We start from the raw sequence: 18,403 nt of genomic DNA, 5'->3' as shown, positions 1-18,403 counted from the left end.
AACTCTGAGTGAGTTGGGGATCCTCAGATTAAGACAATCGCTATTCAGATAATCATATTGGCCCAGTGAAGGATGAACATTCGAGTGGAGTAATAATAATAATTATTGCTGGGGTTTACAAACTCATACGCTCAAAGTGACTAACAGACAGACAGGGGCTTCCAAAGCCGACATGTGCAAACAACATAATAGCTCATCTGTGGCACAACTCTCCGAATCAGGAGCATCAGACAAACGGCAGCATTTCAAGTGCCTTTCACTCACTTGCATCATTTCCTTTTATTCCAACAATCCAGGTAGCAATGCTTCTGACTCATGAATGCTATCCATTTACTGTGACGGCCAAATCAGATCACTGCTGAAAAATTCATCCCCCGGTGTCAACCCGAGCACAACAAGCAAGAGCCACGGCACTCCCAAAATTACCACCGTGAATATTTCAGAATTACTAAAAGCAATCCGAGGTAGACATTCATATTTCATCTGCGTGTCCGCCGCGTACCTCAAGATATCTTCAAGTAATTTGTTTTTGATGTCAGAAAAAAAGGCATCAATATTTCAATTTCTTAATTCCTCACGCTAACGGGCCATCAGGAAACACAGCATTAACAAACAAGCTGTTTAGTTGTCGAAGTCGGAAGCTCACATTTAACCTGAGAGCGGTGAGGATGTTTGGGTAATGTGTCACTGCAGAAGCCCTGGTGTGTTGCAGCATTGCAGAGAGCTTCTTCAAACATGAGATACTTGTAAACAAGCGGCCTCGCAGACAGAGAAGAAACAAGACAGGGAAATTAAGAAAAAAGCTCCCAGAATTAAAACTCAAAACAAGGCTTCAACAGATAGAGTGAGAGAGGGGAAAAAAGAAGGAGAAGCAAAAAGAGAGAACAAACTGAAGAGCTGCAGCGGGTCAGCCCTCCCCTCGCTTGCTTCTTCCCATCTGCTGTTGCCAGCCTCTGCCACAGAGTGGTGCCGACGCCGCTGTCTTGGAGTGAGGCAGGGCCAGCCCCGTGTCCTATAAACACACACAAATCATTTACATGCTGTACTCATCAAAGGCAAACTCTTCCTCATCTCCGCCGAGATGATCTGAGCTTCCAATATTGCATCTCAGAGCGTCGCGGCTAACCTTTGCATTCTGCCAAGAATGTGATTAATTTTTTAAATACAGCTGTTGACCTATTATTGAGATGGAGGGGAGCCACGGGAGACACTCATCTCCTCTCCTCTGTATAATGGAATGCATTATTGCATCAGTGTTTACAAGGCGCGCTAAAAGAGAAACAGAAAGTGGGAGAAAGCATTAAATAAAGCAATTGGGCTAATGTCGCTGTGGGCCTTGCACGCACGCACAACGTGTCAATCACAAACACGCGCCATTCTTTGATTCATCGCAGTTTGCTCTGGCAGTTGTATCTGAGAGAAGAGTGGTGACACAATGTGGAACAATAATTACCCTGCAGTGTTAAAGTCCTCCAGTGTGTCGGCGCGTTCATAAATAAAATATGTTCAAGATAATGGATTTATGCTCAATAATTCATCATCGGAATGTTTCCAAACCGAGTGATATAATATGTGTCACAGTGTTCTGTAACACAGTGCTTAGCCAAATTAAGTTATCTTGAAACGGATTTATTGACAGGGTTGTTGCTGCATTCATTTACTCAGCAACCATTGCTTTAATTACTCCTGCAGAGCAACATAAAACAAACAATGCCAATAGACTGATTCTAAACCACTCAGTGTCAGTATTACACACCCGGGCTAACTACGCATTCGAGCTGGGACCAAACAGCAACTGAACATTATGCACACCATCCCCTTCACAAGCACGCCGAGCGCCTCTCAGGGTTGGATTGAGAGGAGCGGGACTCTGATATTTGTCATTCATGACCTTGGTGCTAGCCAACCGTACAGGCAGTTTGGTTTGATGACCCATCAGAGAATCTGTCTGGGTCCTTGCAGGAGCCAGTGGACCGGGGTGGGAGAGAGGAGGGTGACATCCAGGGCTGCGGTCTGTTCAGCTGGACTGGGGTCAATCAGTGGGCCTGAAGACCCAGAGCCAGCTGGAGGACCATGATACGCCTGGCCCCCGTGTCCAGAATGTCCCATTCCCAGTCACAAGGGGGGGAGGGGGTGCTGGCAAGCTAGAGGAAGCCACTCATGCTCATAATTAATGACATGAACTTGGTGGTGTAAGGACCAGAACAAGCAAATTGCAGCATCGCGTTAACTAGCACGTGTATTACACGTCGAAATCCCTGAAAGTCATCCGAACTAAAAATAAATTGTCCGTAATGAAGGTGACATGTGTGATTTATGTGCTGCGGTGTAAAAACGTTGAAGTACAAATCGCCTCCGCTGTTGTCGAGCATCGCATGCGACCAAGATTGTGTTTAAATCAGCCATCTGGGCAACACACAAATACAAACGGAAGGGATGCACTTGCAATCAACAGCAACAAGACACATTTTCTTTTTAAAAAGCCAACAGTATTTCATCAAAACACACACACACACAAACACACACACACGTTGTGTGGCGCTTCAATCTAGATGGAGCTGAAGCATTCAAAGGGAGCAACAAAAAAAACAGAAAGAAAGAAAACAATTTACATGCAAATCAAACCTTATCATCTCAATCTCTTTATGCCACTTTCGCTTGCAAAATTGCATTCATATGCACAAAAGGCATTCAATTACTGTAGCTGTGGCTCAACTCCTCACATCTCAGCATTTTCTATTTGGAGAGGCAGGCCCATGTACATTTAATAGGTAGCCATTCTGTTTCCCCGGCTCTGCCAGAGATCACTGTGAGTGTGTCAGTTAGAGGAGATGGCAGCATGTATCAGTGCATGAAATAAAGCTCCTGCTCCAAAGTGACAGGCCCTGGATATTGTTGGAAAATGGATGTTAAATTCACTCTGCAACCACCAACAGCAGCCCCAGCTATGAAAAATTAACTGTACTCTGGCTAAAGGGAAGGGAAATTGCTTTGCTAGATATACCACAAAATCCTGTTTGTGAGCTATCCATCTGTCAGATCTCCTTTGGAAAAAAAAGGAGTCCTTCAGCTTTCTCTAGCCCATTAAAGAGTCCGCATTCATGTGCTGTTCAGAGTAATCCAGTATGAGAGCGGAAACAAAGATATGTCAAAGAGAGTTAGAGAAAATCCTTAATCTATACCGTTGACTACAAGTCAGTAAAAAAAAACCAAAAGACTGGCTCCAAGGGCCTCAGGAGAGAGGGAGATGCCAGGCGTATGTCAGCCACCAGAGGGCAGTGAGGCTCTTTGCTACCTCAACCCCAACTTACTCTGTACAGTTTATTTCTTTGTGTGAGTCACAGCACTGTGGTCTAATTTCTGGCAATGATAAGGAGCTTACACTCAGGCTGTGATGAATCAGCGACCAACATGGTTTCATGCAGCACTTGATAATGACCTCCGCGGAGTTGGGCACGGTACAACGGTTAAAGCAATAAAAAAAAAGGCACAAATGAAAATTTAAATAAATAACTTCCAGTGCACCAGAATGACTTTGGCGACATCTGCAAATATTTATGGCACAACACAAATTTTTCCTCTTGCTCATCTATACGGTGGCCTTTCATTTTCCAAACTGTATGTACAAGGGTTAGAGGTGCAACATACCATAATTAATATAGCAGCAAAGATCTATTTGCCATGAAAATATATAGAGGAGTAATGTCTACCTGAGCAGAATGAAGTCACTCTCATGTTATGAGATGTTGACAGACAAAAGACATGTCCCCAATCTCATATATAGCACCTGTAAGTGACAGACAGCTCTCAATTTTAACAAATTAGCTCCACACAATTTGGTGTATAGTTTTAATAGCAATGTATCAGGTGATCAATCTATTCATTAAATTATGAATGCAAAAGCTACAGATGAGAAAAGGATAAATCAGTGCAGCAATTCTGTGGCTTTAGTTCACAAATCTGTTCACTGGAGCCTTTTCAACCTGACGTGCGCTTCCACATCCCGCCACCAGATGTCAATGTACCACTTTAAATCAACGTTTGGCCTGTCTACAGCCCGGGGTCTGCGTTTCTCTGCTGACAAAGTCACATATCGTGTCATATTCACGTCAAGAAATAACAGCCGTGTGTCTGTTAAATTAAACAAGTGGATTAGAAAGACAGAATGAGGTAGAAAGTGCAAACCTAGTTGAATAAAGGAGATGGTTCCCACCTTAATGCCAAAATAGTTTAGGATAATATTATGACTGCTTAGCTGGAACATTTTTTTCATAATGTGAAAAACAACGCACTAAAGAGTTATCATGCGCAAATAGTGATGGGCATTTAGACGCATTTTATGTTCAGTTTCCCAATTTAACGACACATTAGTCTACGTTTACAGGCCGTTATGTAAGTGGTCTAATATGGAAATATGTATTCTAAAGGTTATAGATTAATTAACCATCACTTCTGGACATAACAGGCCATCTTTTAAATCCCCAGCACCTCTCTCCAAGTCATCCCGGGTTTGTAAAAACAAAGGCCGAATGAGGAGTCGATGGGGTTGATGTGAGTAATGATGAAACCATCCGTGTGTTTGAGTGCGGCTCCCCTGCTCCTATTACTCAGGCCGGAGACTGCGCACAACGCCGTCGGAGGGGGGAAAGTGCATGTGCAAGCAGAACTGAAAGTTCATAGAGCCGAGTTGCAGGATGTCCCGTTAAGGAGGAAAAAAAAATCCCTGTAGAGGAGCAGAAGCTACACAACCTGACGGCGTGAAAAGGAGAAGCCTGCAACCTAGAGCGCCTTTTATCATAAATTAACGGTGTGAAAATGGACTTTCCGACTATATTTAGTTGTCGTCGGATTGTTCTCCAAGTGTTTTTGGTTCAGTTCATCGCCTTTCAAGCAACATATGCCGCCCCTTCGCCTATTATCAGGTTTCCTGGAGACGACACTTCTCCCCAAACAGACAAAGAAGTTGCTCTGGTAAGTTTTATTGGTGTTTTTTTTTTCTCCTTTAAAGATGTTTAAGCGGTGAAGTAACAGTGTTTGCTGCTGAATTATAAGAGTTTGTAGGTTCAGTTATTTATTTACATCCAGGAGAGTTAAACCGTCTGTATGTCTTGTTTTTTTCCCTCCCTAAGCACTATCTGAATAAGTTTTACGGATGCCCACAAGACAGATGTAACCTCATGGTGCTCAAGGACACCCTGAAGCAAATGCAAAAGTTCTTCTCCCTGCAAGAAACCGGAGAGATTGACGCCAAAACCGTGGATATCATGAAAAAGCCCCGCTGTGGCGTCCCAGATGTGGCCAATTACCAATTCTTCCACAGGAAACCCATGTGGCAGAAGAAAGACATCACATACAGGTCAGGGGATTAACGTTACATACCCATTACTTACACATTCACAGAACAAGCATCGGGTTATTCTGCACTGTACGTGCTAAATTGTGTAAATTGTTCCCTGCAAGGCATTTTACAATGGGAGTGGGTCAAATAATGACATCATGGAAGTTTTTAAGCAGTATGGTTCATTAGAAAGGAAACATGACGACTGGGCCCGAGATGCGTTGCAAGCATCACCTCAGGACGTCATATAATGTTTGCAAATCACAGAAAGGTCAAATAACTTGACCCCACCCAGCTGCCGTCCGTCAATCCAACAGTATTTAGAAACTTGCAATATGACGGAGTCAGTCTGTAATTCCTAAATCTGTTTTATGTTAGTGCACAGAGGTATTAACGCAAAGCCAGAGTCTGTCCGATTTGAGAGCTGGACCACAGCTTGGCCCCACCTGACCCCCCCCCCCCCTCCTCTGAACTTCCAGTCCACCCCACCCCCATCCTCACAGCCGAGCATGCTTGCATCCAGCGTCTTGCTTACACCAGCATTCCTACGCAGTATGTGTCAGGTCTTTTGTTTTCGTTCCGTTTGAGGTTTTTACAACAATGTGGAATGGGTTTATTTATATCAGCGGTTTTGTGTGCCCCGATCATTCCAGGCCGTCTGCCTGTGTGTTTGGAAGGAAGCCTGCGGGCCAAAGACAACACAGATCTTAGACTGTTTTGAAAGAAAGGGCTGTGTAGACAAGCCTACACGGTTTGTGGCTGAACAGTGTTTTGGGGAAGCGTTTTCACCAGATAGACCGAGTCATGGCTTTTGAAAGACCTGAAGTTGAAGACCATCATATATATTGTGTCTATTTTGTCTTATTTGTTTCGTCTGAGAATGAAACTTGACTGTTAACTCCGTAGAATCCTCGGATACACTCCCGACCTGGACGAGGAAGTCATCAACGATGCTTTCTTCAGAGCCTTCAAAGTATGGAGCGACGTCACGCCGCTCTCGTTCGCCCGCCTCATGGACGGAGAGGCCGACATCATGATTAACTTTGGCCGCAATGGTACGCCATGTTTAAGGACAATAGACGGCATGTTAGGTCATAACCCGAGTTGGGGAACAGTTACAGCGACAGTGGCTCCACACAACACAGATTTTGTTCACACAGGTCATTCCCTTCATTGCAAATTAAACAACCATTTGATATTTATGCATTGTCATGATATCTTCTGGCCAGACATAGAGTCTGATTATTATAGTGGAACACAAACAAAAAACATGGCCACAAAACAAGAAGCAAAACAAAGGAATATTTATATATATTAACATGTCAAATATTTCCCCGACTATTACTTTTAGTATTTCCACTTACTAGCTAGTAGCCGCACATCTGTAGCAGTTGTTCCTCTATAGAAAGAAGTATATGACTTGTGCTATTTTGCCTTGACGTGTCAATGTGGAATGATGTCATCGACAGAGCACGGAGACGGTTACCCCTTCGATGGCAAAGATGGCCTCTTGGCTCATGCTTTTGCTCCAGGGCCAGGAATCGGGGGAGACTCCCACTTCGATGATGATGAGCAGTGGACGCTGGGAGATGGCCAAGGTAATGTGGAAATACCGTTTACCGATTCAAGCAGTAACGGTTTATAATTTGTATGAGTTTGTCTTATGAGGCACTGAGAGTCAAATAGGTGGATTTTGCATATCAATCAGTCTTTTATTCAAAACAAACTATTGACACAAAACAACATCGATAATGCACTTAACTTTCAACTACTTTGTTTGGATTTTTTTTTTTTTTACTTTGTCTGAACTTTCTGGCACTGGATGTGACAAACCTCAGCCATCTGGAAGCTGAATAGAAGAAAAACAATATCTCAGTTACAGGCATTTGTATTTGCGCGCATTGACCCAGATAGTTTCACGTATGTCCCATTATTCAGAATCGCCTTGTCTGAATTCATCATTTGTGTAGAAGTTAGCTTCTCCTGTCTCGTGGTGCAAAGAAGCCTCTTTTCTTATTATATCAGTGCCTTCGAAGGTTTCATCCCATTTACTACAATGCATGTGTGCCACATATGTTTCATATGCTATCCCTCAGTCTAGGTAGACACTTTTTTTCTATTTAGATCAAAACAATATTGTAGTTTATTTGCTTGAGATTAGTTTAGAAAATTGTAACATAATATTCATAAAATATTTCAAATGTTTGTGGTAAAAAAGAGGAAAAGTTATTGTTGACATGTGTCAATATGATTCTTAATCTTCTCAACAGTGGTGAAGGTGAAGTATGGAAACGCTGATGGGGAGTTCTGTAAATTCCCATTCCTGTTCATGGGCAAAGAATACAACAGCTGCACACCTCAGGGTCGCGACGACGGCTTCCTGTGGTGCTCGACCACTTACAACTTCGATGAAGAAGGCAAATATGGCTTCTGCCCCCATGAATGTAAGTTTGTGCTTCTTTTTTATTATTTTTTTAAATGTAACAATATGGTGTTGCGGTTCCTACAATACATCTCTGTATAGATTTATAATTTTGTGGCCCTTGCTTGACCTCCGCAGCACTGGTGCCCTACTTAGATCTAAACCTTAATTGAAGCAGTGGCATCTTCTTCGATGGGAAAGTTACACTTCATATCAGCAGCTGTTCTGCTGATTTTAGACAGACAGAAAGTAGGTTGAACAGTATGCCAGGAAAGTGTTGTTTTTTTGTGTTTGGAGTGGATTATGGAATATTTATTTTCCAAGTCACTGGCCCACTTTTGAACACTGGGCTTTGTTAAACATTTTGTTTATCTGTGTTGTATCGCTGTCCATGGTATGAAGATTACATGCCCATTATAATTATGTGCCAGTATACACATGTACCGAGTTGTTTTATATGAAAACACAAGTGAGGCTTATTTGTACTGGAGCTGTCTGTCCTGTTTTGTAGCCTTGTAGTGATTTTTTTTCTTTATTCAAATTTCTCCTCTGAATACCTTCATCTAACATTATCATCACTCAGGGGTTAAAGGGTCATAGTTGCTTCAATGGTCATGTAGGAATTTGGAGCTTATTTCTTCAAAGCTTTGAAATAAATTAAAAAATGTTGTATAATGATGTATTATAAGGTGACCTATAACACTAAATTTTATTCGTTGATATTTATTCCACAGTGCTATTCACCATTAGTGGAAACGCAGAGGGAGCTCCATGTAAATTCCCCTTCACCTTTATGGGGGAAAAGTATGACAGCTGCACCACTGAAGGCAGGGATGACGGTTACCGCTGGTGTGCCACCACTGAGGACTACGATGTGGACAAAACCTTTGGGTTCTGCCCCGAAACCGGTAGGTGGTTGTCATCTACTGCCTGTAAATGCTGATCGAATAGTAAAGTAGTGCCTCCAGTAAACCAGTATCCCCTATCTGTGCAGATATCCTGACTTGGGGTATACTAGTGTATACATCATCCTTCGTTAATGCATCCTGTTTAAGGGTTGCTCCAATGTTACTTTTGCACAATTTCAATATAAAAATATTTCCCTTTAATAGCACTATTATTTACTATGCTAGGTCGTATGGCATGATTCGTTGTGCCCGTGTGTTGAATTGTAACATGCATTACACTCAGCAGTACACTCTCCCATCAGATAACTTGCAGCATCCCAAATAGACACTCACATCACACGTGCAACTCACACTGCTGCACCTTCTGAGTCAAAGGACTATGTGCTTTCCTGTTAGAAGAGATTATATTTTATTTTTTTCATGCAATTTCAGTGAAGCAGCAAGCCTGAAGCGAAAGTGCAAAGTTTATACATTGCTAACACCTTAAGTAATCTAGTTTTCTAGTGGTTTTGATCTGCATGGAAAATACAGCTTGAGCAGTCATTTTATTCTCATTATTTCCCATAAATTCCTGTTCCCGTGGAAAGTGTCCACCATATATATTCCTGGAATTTTGCAGTGCATTTTACTGTTTGTGTTTGTGTTTTGATGTGCAGTGTTTGGTTCCCTGCTAGTGTTGGTCTATAGGAATGCTCCAGCTGGGGTTTTCAGTCTTGCTCGTGGTCTGCTGTATAACTGGAAGTATTTTAATGTGCGGTGGCTCTTTTTCCATTCCGTCAGTGGGACTGGCTTTCGGGTTGAGGTATTGTTACAGGGAGGGAGATAGACCATTGGAGCTTTCATCTGGTTCTAATTGATTAGGAAAGTTGCTTTGTTGTGAAGCCCTGTACGATAGCTTGTGCTGAATAAGAAATTATTTATTTTTTTAAATAATCAAAACAACAGTAAACCAGTCTGCCAGATTGAAAATAATCTCTCTTTGAAAGAAAATCAATTTGGGCGGGTGCTTTTTGGTTTTGTGCCCAGTGGATTAGGTATTGATGTCATGTGTGTTGTGCCAGTGCTTTCATGATGCTGTTTTCTAACATCATCTGCACTCACTTCACAACACAATTCAAAACCGGTTTCACTATGCATTGCACTTTTTACAGTACACTTTTGTTGCTCCCACTAGCCATGTCAACGGTGGGAGGAAACTCAGAGGGAAGCCCCTGCGTCTTCCCCTTCACCTTCTTGGGGGACACCTACGAGTCCTGCACCTCATCCGGACGCAGCGATGGCAAGATGTGGTGCGCTTCCACCAAGAGCTACGACGATGACCGCAAATGGGGTTTCTGTCCAGACCAAGGTATGAACGGAATTTGCGGACAGTCCTACTGTATGCATTAATTAGGACAGGAGAATAAAGGCAAAGGTCAGGTTGGTTGTCAGACTGACTTGTGCTGATGAGAAAAATTCACTCCCAATAAAAAAAATTCATATTTGTGTGTCCCACCATCATACTCCACAAACTGGTAGACTGCATCAGTATTTTCTGAAGGGGTCTTCACAGTTTACAGTTTATTCGTTGTGCTGCATGTTTCCAGGCTACAGTTTGTTCCTGGTGGCAGCCCATGAGTTTGGACATGCCCTCGGCTTGGAGCACTCTCAGGACCCCGGAGCACTGATGGCCCCCATTTACACTTTCACCAAAGACTTCAGACTTTCTAATGATGATGTCAGAGGCATCCAGGAGCTCTACGGTGAGAGGAAACGTTACATGTGGCTAGTTTCTCTGATAGGGATCAAACCTCATACTAGAACGTCTTTTCACATAATATATAGGTACTTTATTGTCCCCTTAGGGGAACTCTTTGTCAGTCATTGGCATGACAATACAAAAACAGAATCAACACCTAACCAGTCATAATCACAGTTGTTTGTATCGTCACCAGCATAGAAATATGATTATACTGTGATTGTGTAATCACTCCCTCAAAGATGAAATATTCTGCTAAATCTCTTACAAACAGGCGTGCCAACAGACAAGCCTCTGTCTCCGACCCTGGGTCCAGTCACTCCAATGGACATCTGCAAAGAGCCGGTTGTGTTTGATGCTGTAGCGCAGATCAGAGGAGAGACCTTCTTCTTCAAGGACAGGTAATCCAATCAAATCATGCAAGAGTCCTGACTTCAGCAAGTGTGTGCATGCTACATTAAGCCCAAATGAGGTAAGAGCGCTGGCAATTAATCCGTCATAAATCAGTGTTTGTTTTCAATATGCTGGCTGCAATGTTCCCATGAGCTCTCTGAGTCATAAATGTGATGGGAAGTCTGGTGTTTGCAAGTTTCAACAGCATCAAACACAAAAAACTGGTTCAATTTCTTGTTTCTTGATCTATGGGAAGAGCGACAAAGAAAAACCCTATAGTACTTCTGGCTTTACTCTCCAGTGAAGAAAGTCAGCCTACACAAGTTGGATTTTCATTTCCCCACAAACAGTGACCAGTTTGACATGAGGTCTCTTTATCATGATTGCTTCTCTTATTTGCAATCCTGTGCCACTTTAAAGGCTGTGGTTAAGATGCTTGTTTCACGACGTGACAATTAGTAAGAGGGGAAAAACAAACCATTCCTCTAATCGCACAGTGACAACCAAAATACTTATCAGTCGTAAACACAGTCTACAGTCCTCCCCCCCACCCCCAACCCCCCCACTGGCGCCAGTGAACGCAAAGTCTTGTCAGCTGACTGTGGCTCACTTCTAGCCAACCCAGCATCGAAGAGGAGTTTCATGAAGTGCTGTGGTCTTTGTGAGTCAGTGAATATTCCCGTAGGAAGATGATCGTTTTTATTACAGCAGCTGAAGTTTGTTAGGGACAAATCCCCCCACGGATCCACTCAGAACAAAAGCAATAATGTGGTCGAAAAGGAACCGATAACAAACGCGCCCTTGTTTGTTCTGATGTGAGAACGCTTCTAACTGTGCTATAACATCGACTCCATGCAATTCTATGTTTCACAGAGCTGTATACCTGTCATGGCCACAAACGTGTCCAAAGCAAACAGGCCAGCATACCTCCGTACCAGAGAGTGTCGCCTTTCAGTCAGCCTGCTTTTCCCCTCCGAGAACCTCATGTTAGAGACTCTAAGAAACAAGCCACAATCCTGCTCACAAGTCCTGCTTTAGTGCAGAAATGACTTTTCACCTCGCCGTGGCTCCCTTCCACACATTGGTAATCGTCAGAGCAGCACAGAAATACTTTGGCATCCCAGTCCCATGATCATTAATTAGAACGGCAATGCCAAAATGCAAAAAAGGCGCTTGTATGGTACTGGAAGGTATGGTATTCATTATGTATTTGCAGCTAGGCCAATTACAACATATAAACTATCATAATCCACAGCAATGATTTTCAGCAAGTGAGGGAATGCCATGTACAGTAGCTGAATATGTCAAGAATTACAAAGTTGCATACAGATATAATGCATTCACTTAAAATGAGTTGCTTTTTTAAAAATTGACATCAAAAGGTGGTACTTCATTGTTTGGCTGAATTCAGCAGCTCACCGTGTTTGATGGCTTCCATGTGTAACCATACAAGGCTTTGTGTGATGTTTTCAAGCAATGCTTCATTTCAGTGGCTATGTGAAAATGTTCCCAAGCACCAAAAGACTGGGAACTGGTGTGAACGGGGGAGAAATTGACGAGTAATCTCCAGGCAAGGAACATACAGTAGGAAATATTTCTGAAGTCTGCGATTAGTGGAGTGTTAGTACAGGGCCTGTTGTTCTGACCTTCACAGAGTGTTAATTAGTTGCCTGAAGGCCGCGTCAGGTTTGTAAGCTTTAAAGCCAAGTTTTATAGCTTCAGAGAAGAATAAAAGCTTTGCCCCCTGGTTTTGGCTCGCCTGTTGTAAAAGTAGGATCCCACCTTTTTCTCCTGCCTCAGCATATTTATGATGTAGGACATACCTTGACATGATGCAATGAGTAATACTTACAGTATCCTGAGCTCAGCATAAAACTGTCTGTCTGGAGGCTTAAGGAGGCAATTACACAGTCTGTCTCATAGAAGGTTTGTCCAGTCTACTCACTCGAACTGTGCAACTCTACAACGACTGTACAGTATTTACTTGAAGAAGCAATCCTCAAGCTTTCAGTCGTGTTTTATTTGGTGATACCGGTGGTTACTGTGGTTTAACACTCTTTGATGAGCTACTTCACTGTCCTTGTGAAGCTCTCGTGCTAGGTTGGCAATATGAATCCAGTAAAACAAATGACCATACTGAATCTAAAAGTATTTGATGGCTTTTGCAGAAGAAATGTGGTTTGATCTCGTGAAAATCTCGGATAGTTCAGTACCGAGAACACCCCATTAACTGCCTGGCCTTTCCACTGATGGCACAAACAGGTTTTCATTTACGGGAACTCACATACTTTACATTACTTAACCTTTACTGAACTGAAAACCTGAGTGACATACAAAATCCATTAAAGTGGACGTCGGAGTTACATCATGGTTGCACTGTAATACAGGTTATCAACCTGCACTACCACACAATCATTACAATGCTTGGATAAGAGCAAATGCAGGATAAACCGATGACCAACTTGAAGGATTGAAGTCTCATCAATGGTTTGGAAAGATCTCTTCCAGTAATGTAAATCATATATACTGTATATATGGCTATATCCTGTTAGTCTGTCCTCTTAAACAGACACCAGGCAGATCAATTATTTCCATTTTTTGTTTTTAATGAAATACAGACAGGAAGAAAAAGACAGAAAAGCCCTCTGGATATTGTTGGTACACTCCATGAACTTGACAAATTGATCCACAAGAACACTGCAAAAAATAATGCAATTTGGAGATGGTTGGGTCAGATTGAAATATGCCTCCTCTTTCCTCTTGAGAAATAAATACAAAACTTAAGCTGTATGCTAGTGAAGTTTCATTCCCATCTTCATTTTATCATTATTGAAACCATTTTTTTTTTTTTGCAATTGGCAGATCTATTTCTTTTTTAAAAAATAGGTCAGTGGAAAAAAAAAGTTTGGGAAGCTGCCGTTGTTGTGCAGCTGTGTATTGGAAATCCGGGCAAGATAGGTCTTGTTCCGCTGGCGTCTGCAACCTAAGTCCTAACGAGAACCAGATGCTCATGAATCAGGCCATTGTGGCTGGCTCGGCCAGTGAAGCACTTGCACTAAAACCTTTCACACACACACACACACACACACACACACACACACACACACACACACACACACACACACACACACACACACACACACACACACACACACACACACACACCACCTCCTCATCACCCCCCTCTGTCCTTCTTTCACTCATTTCATCCCCAGCTCATCTACCTTACGACCGCTCTTTCTCTTCCCCTCCAGGTTCTTGTTCAGGACAGTCAATTTCAGAAGCAAGCCCAGCGGCCCTATGCTCGTCGCCACCTACTGGCCAGACCTGCCTGCAAAGGTAGACGCTGCCTATGAAAACCCAGTGGAGGAAACATCCGTCTTCTTCTCAGGTACGCTGGAGAAAAACAAGAAACTGTGGAGGAATGGTCGATTTAGACCTCACTGAATATTGATGTCGTATTAAACTCATCCTCCCAGTACGTCTACGGTGATCAGAGAAACAGACAGTTCCACCTCCATGAAAAATGAAGAGGTGTCTTCACCGTTTCACCATTTAGATTGCTTAAACGGTGGCGTTTTTCTACGAACTGATACATGAGGAGAAGCAGGAATATTGGCCGAGCTCTCTTGTGTGCGGTGTGCACTCTTGGGAAACATGAGATATTCCACCATAGTTATTAGTGGTTTTTGATGCATTCTTTGCATTTTACCAATATGACAACCTTTCCTGAATACTGATGAAAGTTACATATATCCGGCAGCCTCCAAGACATTAACAGCATATTAATAAAGCATATGTCTTCAATGTTATTTTATCCTACTTATTTTATTTTTATTATTCACTAACTCTTCCCTCCCAGGCAACGAGATGTGGGTCTACAAAGCCGATGAGTTGCAGAAAGGCTATCCCAAGAGACTCTCCAGCCTCCAACTCCCCACTGATTTGCAGCAAATCGACGCCGCCTTCAACTTTAGGAAGAACAGGAAGACTTACCTGTTCGCCGGGGACAAATTCTGGAGGTGAGTTCAAGTAAAGCTAATGCAAACATGTGTGAGTCCTGAGCCTGTGTCTCACGCAGCCAAGCTTGTGTTGTTGGTATCATCACCTCTTGTTGCAATACCGGGCCACATCTGGATCTAGTTTAGTGTGACCTTAGCTGCACTGTAAACCACAACAGCTCTGTTAGCCCTTTCACAACTCGGAATTCACTGTGGACTAACCGCTTTATTGGTGTGTGTGTGTGTGTGTGTGGTAATTGTGAAGCACTCATTGAAAGGATTATACTGTACAAATGCACTTTTATTATGTTTACAGATATGATGAAGTAGCGAAGACAATGGACCCCGGCTTTCCCAAACTTATTGCTGATTCCTGGAATGGCATCCCAGATGGCGTAGACTCTGCCTTCAGTCTTAATGGCATTGGTAAAAAATATATATATATCTCTCTTTTTACATAATTTGTGAATTTAGAGGCTCTGTATGATTTAACCTGAAGCTACCAACGTTTATGAACTAAACTTAACCTATTAGAAAATGAAAGGACCATAATGGATGTTTTGTATCAGGTATACATCCCAAATATTACTGGAAACCATTTCCCAAAGTATAAAAGATTTTTCACTGCACTTTGCAAGCAGCACGGATTTCAAACCAAGACACCACAGAAGACTAAGAGGCTACTATGCACAGTGCTTTGAGCTAAATGCTACACAATTACAATGCTAACATACATATAGCAGGTTTAATGTTAACCACCATCCACATCTTAGTTTAGCATGATATCATTACATGATATTTAATTAAAGGCATTAGAATAAATGTCAGTGGAACAACAAGTCATTAAGTCATTACAGTCTATCCTCAGGAGGACATGAATGCATGTCCCAAATCTCAAAGCAATCATCCAGGAGTGGTCGAGACATTTCACCAAAACCCACAAATGTCAACATTGTGGTGGCGCTAGATGAAAGGTCAGAGGTTAACAGATGTCATTAGGATTTATCATCTGGGGACCCTTCGTGTTTGTACAACATGTATAGAAATACATCCAGTAGAAAGAGTGAGATATTTCAGTGGGCCGGTGTTTAGACAGACATTACCATGTCCCTAGAGGCTCATAACTCACCAGTGACCACATCATTTTGTGACAATATTAATACTTAACATTAACTAATCTTTGACAACATAAAATAAACTCTACACTAGTTTACCAATCCCTTTTGACACGGCTATGAAAAAACTGAAGAATTAAACCAACAATGCTCACTGTATTATTTGGAAATCATAGAATAGAGCCAAAATCGCCACGGGCATCCTCGGCCTCCGTTGGAGTTTTTAAGAAGACCGAAGGGGGAAAAGGGGATTTTGCGATGGTTGTGGTGCTTCGATTATAGCTGGATAGTGTGCTAGTTTAGTGTTCAGGCTGACATTCCTTCTGGTTAGATTGCCGGCACATCCAGTCAGCTCTATCAGCGAATCTGGCACTGTTCCTCTGTCAATAAAACCACTCATATATACCACATCCTAGCAAGCAATGACGCCATCTAGCCAGAAATGAAAAGAAGAAATGAAATGAAGAAGTCAAACTGCGGCCGAGGGGAGTAGCTGTGAAGTTAGGGAGTCATCTGTGGCCTGGTGTTGATAGAAGACAGTCAGAGGAGGTAACAGTTGCTTTATGTCTCTCATGCTTTCATTGAGGGTTAGCTTTTTGGGGTCATTGCAACTACAGTGGGAGAAATGTGGATCCTGTGCAGATTTTTGTTGATGGCAAGCAACCAGGGGATTTTTCCATCACTGCTCTCAGAACATACACGCATTACTGTGAGCATCACCTAGCCCCCTTGCCCACGCAGTGGACAAACATATTTCTATAAAGAAAGTCTGTGCCCCTTTACAGAGGTGCCTGTATGCTTCCTGATTAGCATGATTCAGAGAGAAGCTCGACATCGGCTTCAGCAGAACCGGATTTGATGTTTTTATTGGTGTCCCCTTGATGGAAAGTCATTCAACTGTTGTTTATTTTACTGTAAAGACACAGTAGTTTTCCCTTATTTTACACAAGCAATTTAAAATGGAAATTCTAACTTCAGCAATTAACCAAGTGTGCATTCTGCTTATCTCTAACAGATTACAGCTACTTCTTCAAAGGGAGCCACTATTTCAAACTGGAAGACAGCAGCTTGAAGATCGTCAAGCTGGGTGAAATCACAAAGGACTGGCTCGGTTGTTGAGCGTGTCCAAAATGTCTTGCAACTGGCTAATTCCTGCAATGACATCTGGCCTCACGAGGACATTGCCTCAGCATCGCAATACAACTTGAGGCCGCCGCTGTGCACACTGTTGTAAGTTTTTGTCCTGGCAACTCTGCACGTGTCTGAGGGAGACGCGTCCCTTCCAGCCTGTATAACCAGCCTCCAGCTTTGTAGACAGGCACCTCGGGACCTTCTACAAAGGCTGAACATAGGCAACTGGATATTTGCTATATTACTGTGTGATGTTGAATTTTTTTTAGTTGTTATGCCGATGCAGATTGATTTCAATATGTACCCCCGTTTGAATTGTTTTGTTTTATTTGTTTTTTTTTTAAACTCAGACATCAGGTATGTCAACACTGCAACGAACGCAGTGCTACACTGTGCTGTGAGATATTACCGTTTTTATACAAATTTAATTCTGAAAGACTGTTTTACACCATATGAGGAATTCATGTTGGCTTGGAATGACTTCTATGTCCAGTGTACCGAGTGTCGTTTCATAAATGTATCACTTTTGATTAATTTTTATCATTGTTGTGCAATACATTTGACAAAATTAATTTGCACAGTGTTTGACCGAAAATGGTGCTTTAGAGATTGCTTCTTTTTTGGCTTATAGTTCTATCTATATACAGTATATATACATTTTATATTCTGTGTAACTATGTCTACTTCGTATCCTCTGGATGTTAGAACGTAGTATTCGCAGGCACGCATTATTCTTCATTTGGTTAGCACTTTGTATAGGACTATCTAAGGGAACTGCTTAACGTGGAGGCCAAATCATTGTTAGGGGACCTCCATGTTGCATTCCCTTCACTAATGGTACAGGAAGACTAAAGGCACAGGTTGCCTCTGGAAGCTATATTGGTTTGCTGCATGATGGAATCATGACAAGAGTACCGCAGTAGTATTGTTGTTTTGTTTTTATATTTTACTTTTTTCTCTCTTGGGTTTTCACAATACAGTAATTGTGTTTTGTGTCGTTTTTTTAATGCTTGTGCACTTTGTTACTGTCGTCAATAAAGATGGTCAATATAATGTGGATCGGTGATGAACAGAGGAGCAACTTCCTATACAGCAGAAATAATTAAAGAGCGGGACTGGTGCAATTATGGGCCTCCACCATTAAGCTGAATTCAACTACTGTATTTAACCGACTAGTATTGCTGCAAAATATATATACATATATAGTGGAGTAAAATGTAGGCAATAGTCTCTGCTAAAGTGGAGTGAAGCACAAGTTTAAAAAAGGAGCACAAAATGAAAATACTTAGTTAAGTACAAATCAAGCACCTTAAATATTGTACTTACTGCTGCAGGCCTCCCAGAGAAAATAGACGAC

The 18,403-nt window shown here is 42.1% G+C and overlaps 1 protein-coding gene across 1 annotated transcript; it reads left to right on the top strand.

Annotated features, from left to right (window-relative positions):
* The first annotated feature begins 4,692 nt into the window (after positions 1-4,692).
* mmp2 (matrix metallopeptidase 2) lies at positions 4,693-18,099 on the top strand. The gene is made up of 13 exons (XM_084003025.1): positions 4,693-4,971; positions 5,130-5,356; positions 6,245-6,393; positions 6,808-6,936; positions 7,609-7,782; positions 8,495-8,668; positions 9,843-10,016; positions 10,255-10,410; positions 10,681-10,807; positions 14,054-14,190; positions 14,662-14,821; positions 15,117-15,226; positions 16,931-18,099. The coding sequence occupies exons 1-13, from the start codon at positions 4,816-4,818 to the stop codon at positions 17,032-17,034; spliced, it is 1,977 nt and encodes a 658-aa protein (XP_083859151.1). The 5' UTR covers positions 4,693-4,815; the 3' UTR covers positions 17,035-18,099.
* Positions 18,100-18,403: the final 304 nt, after the last annotated feature.

Source organism: Eutrigla gurnardus, assembly GCF_963514095.1.
Source record: "Eutrigla gurnardus genome assembly, chromosome: 1".
Lineage (NCBI taxonomy): Eukaryota > Metazoa > Chordata > Actinopteri > Perciformes > Triglidae > Eutrigla > Eutrigla gurnardus.
This window is presented reverse-complemented; position numbering and strand designations above follow the sequence as displayed.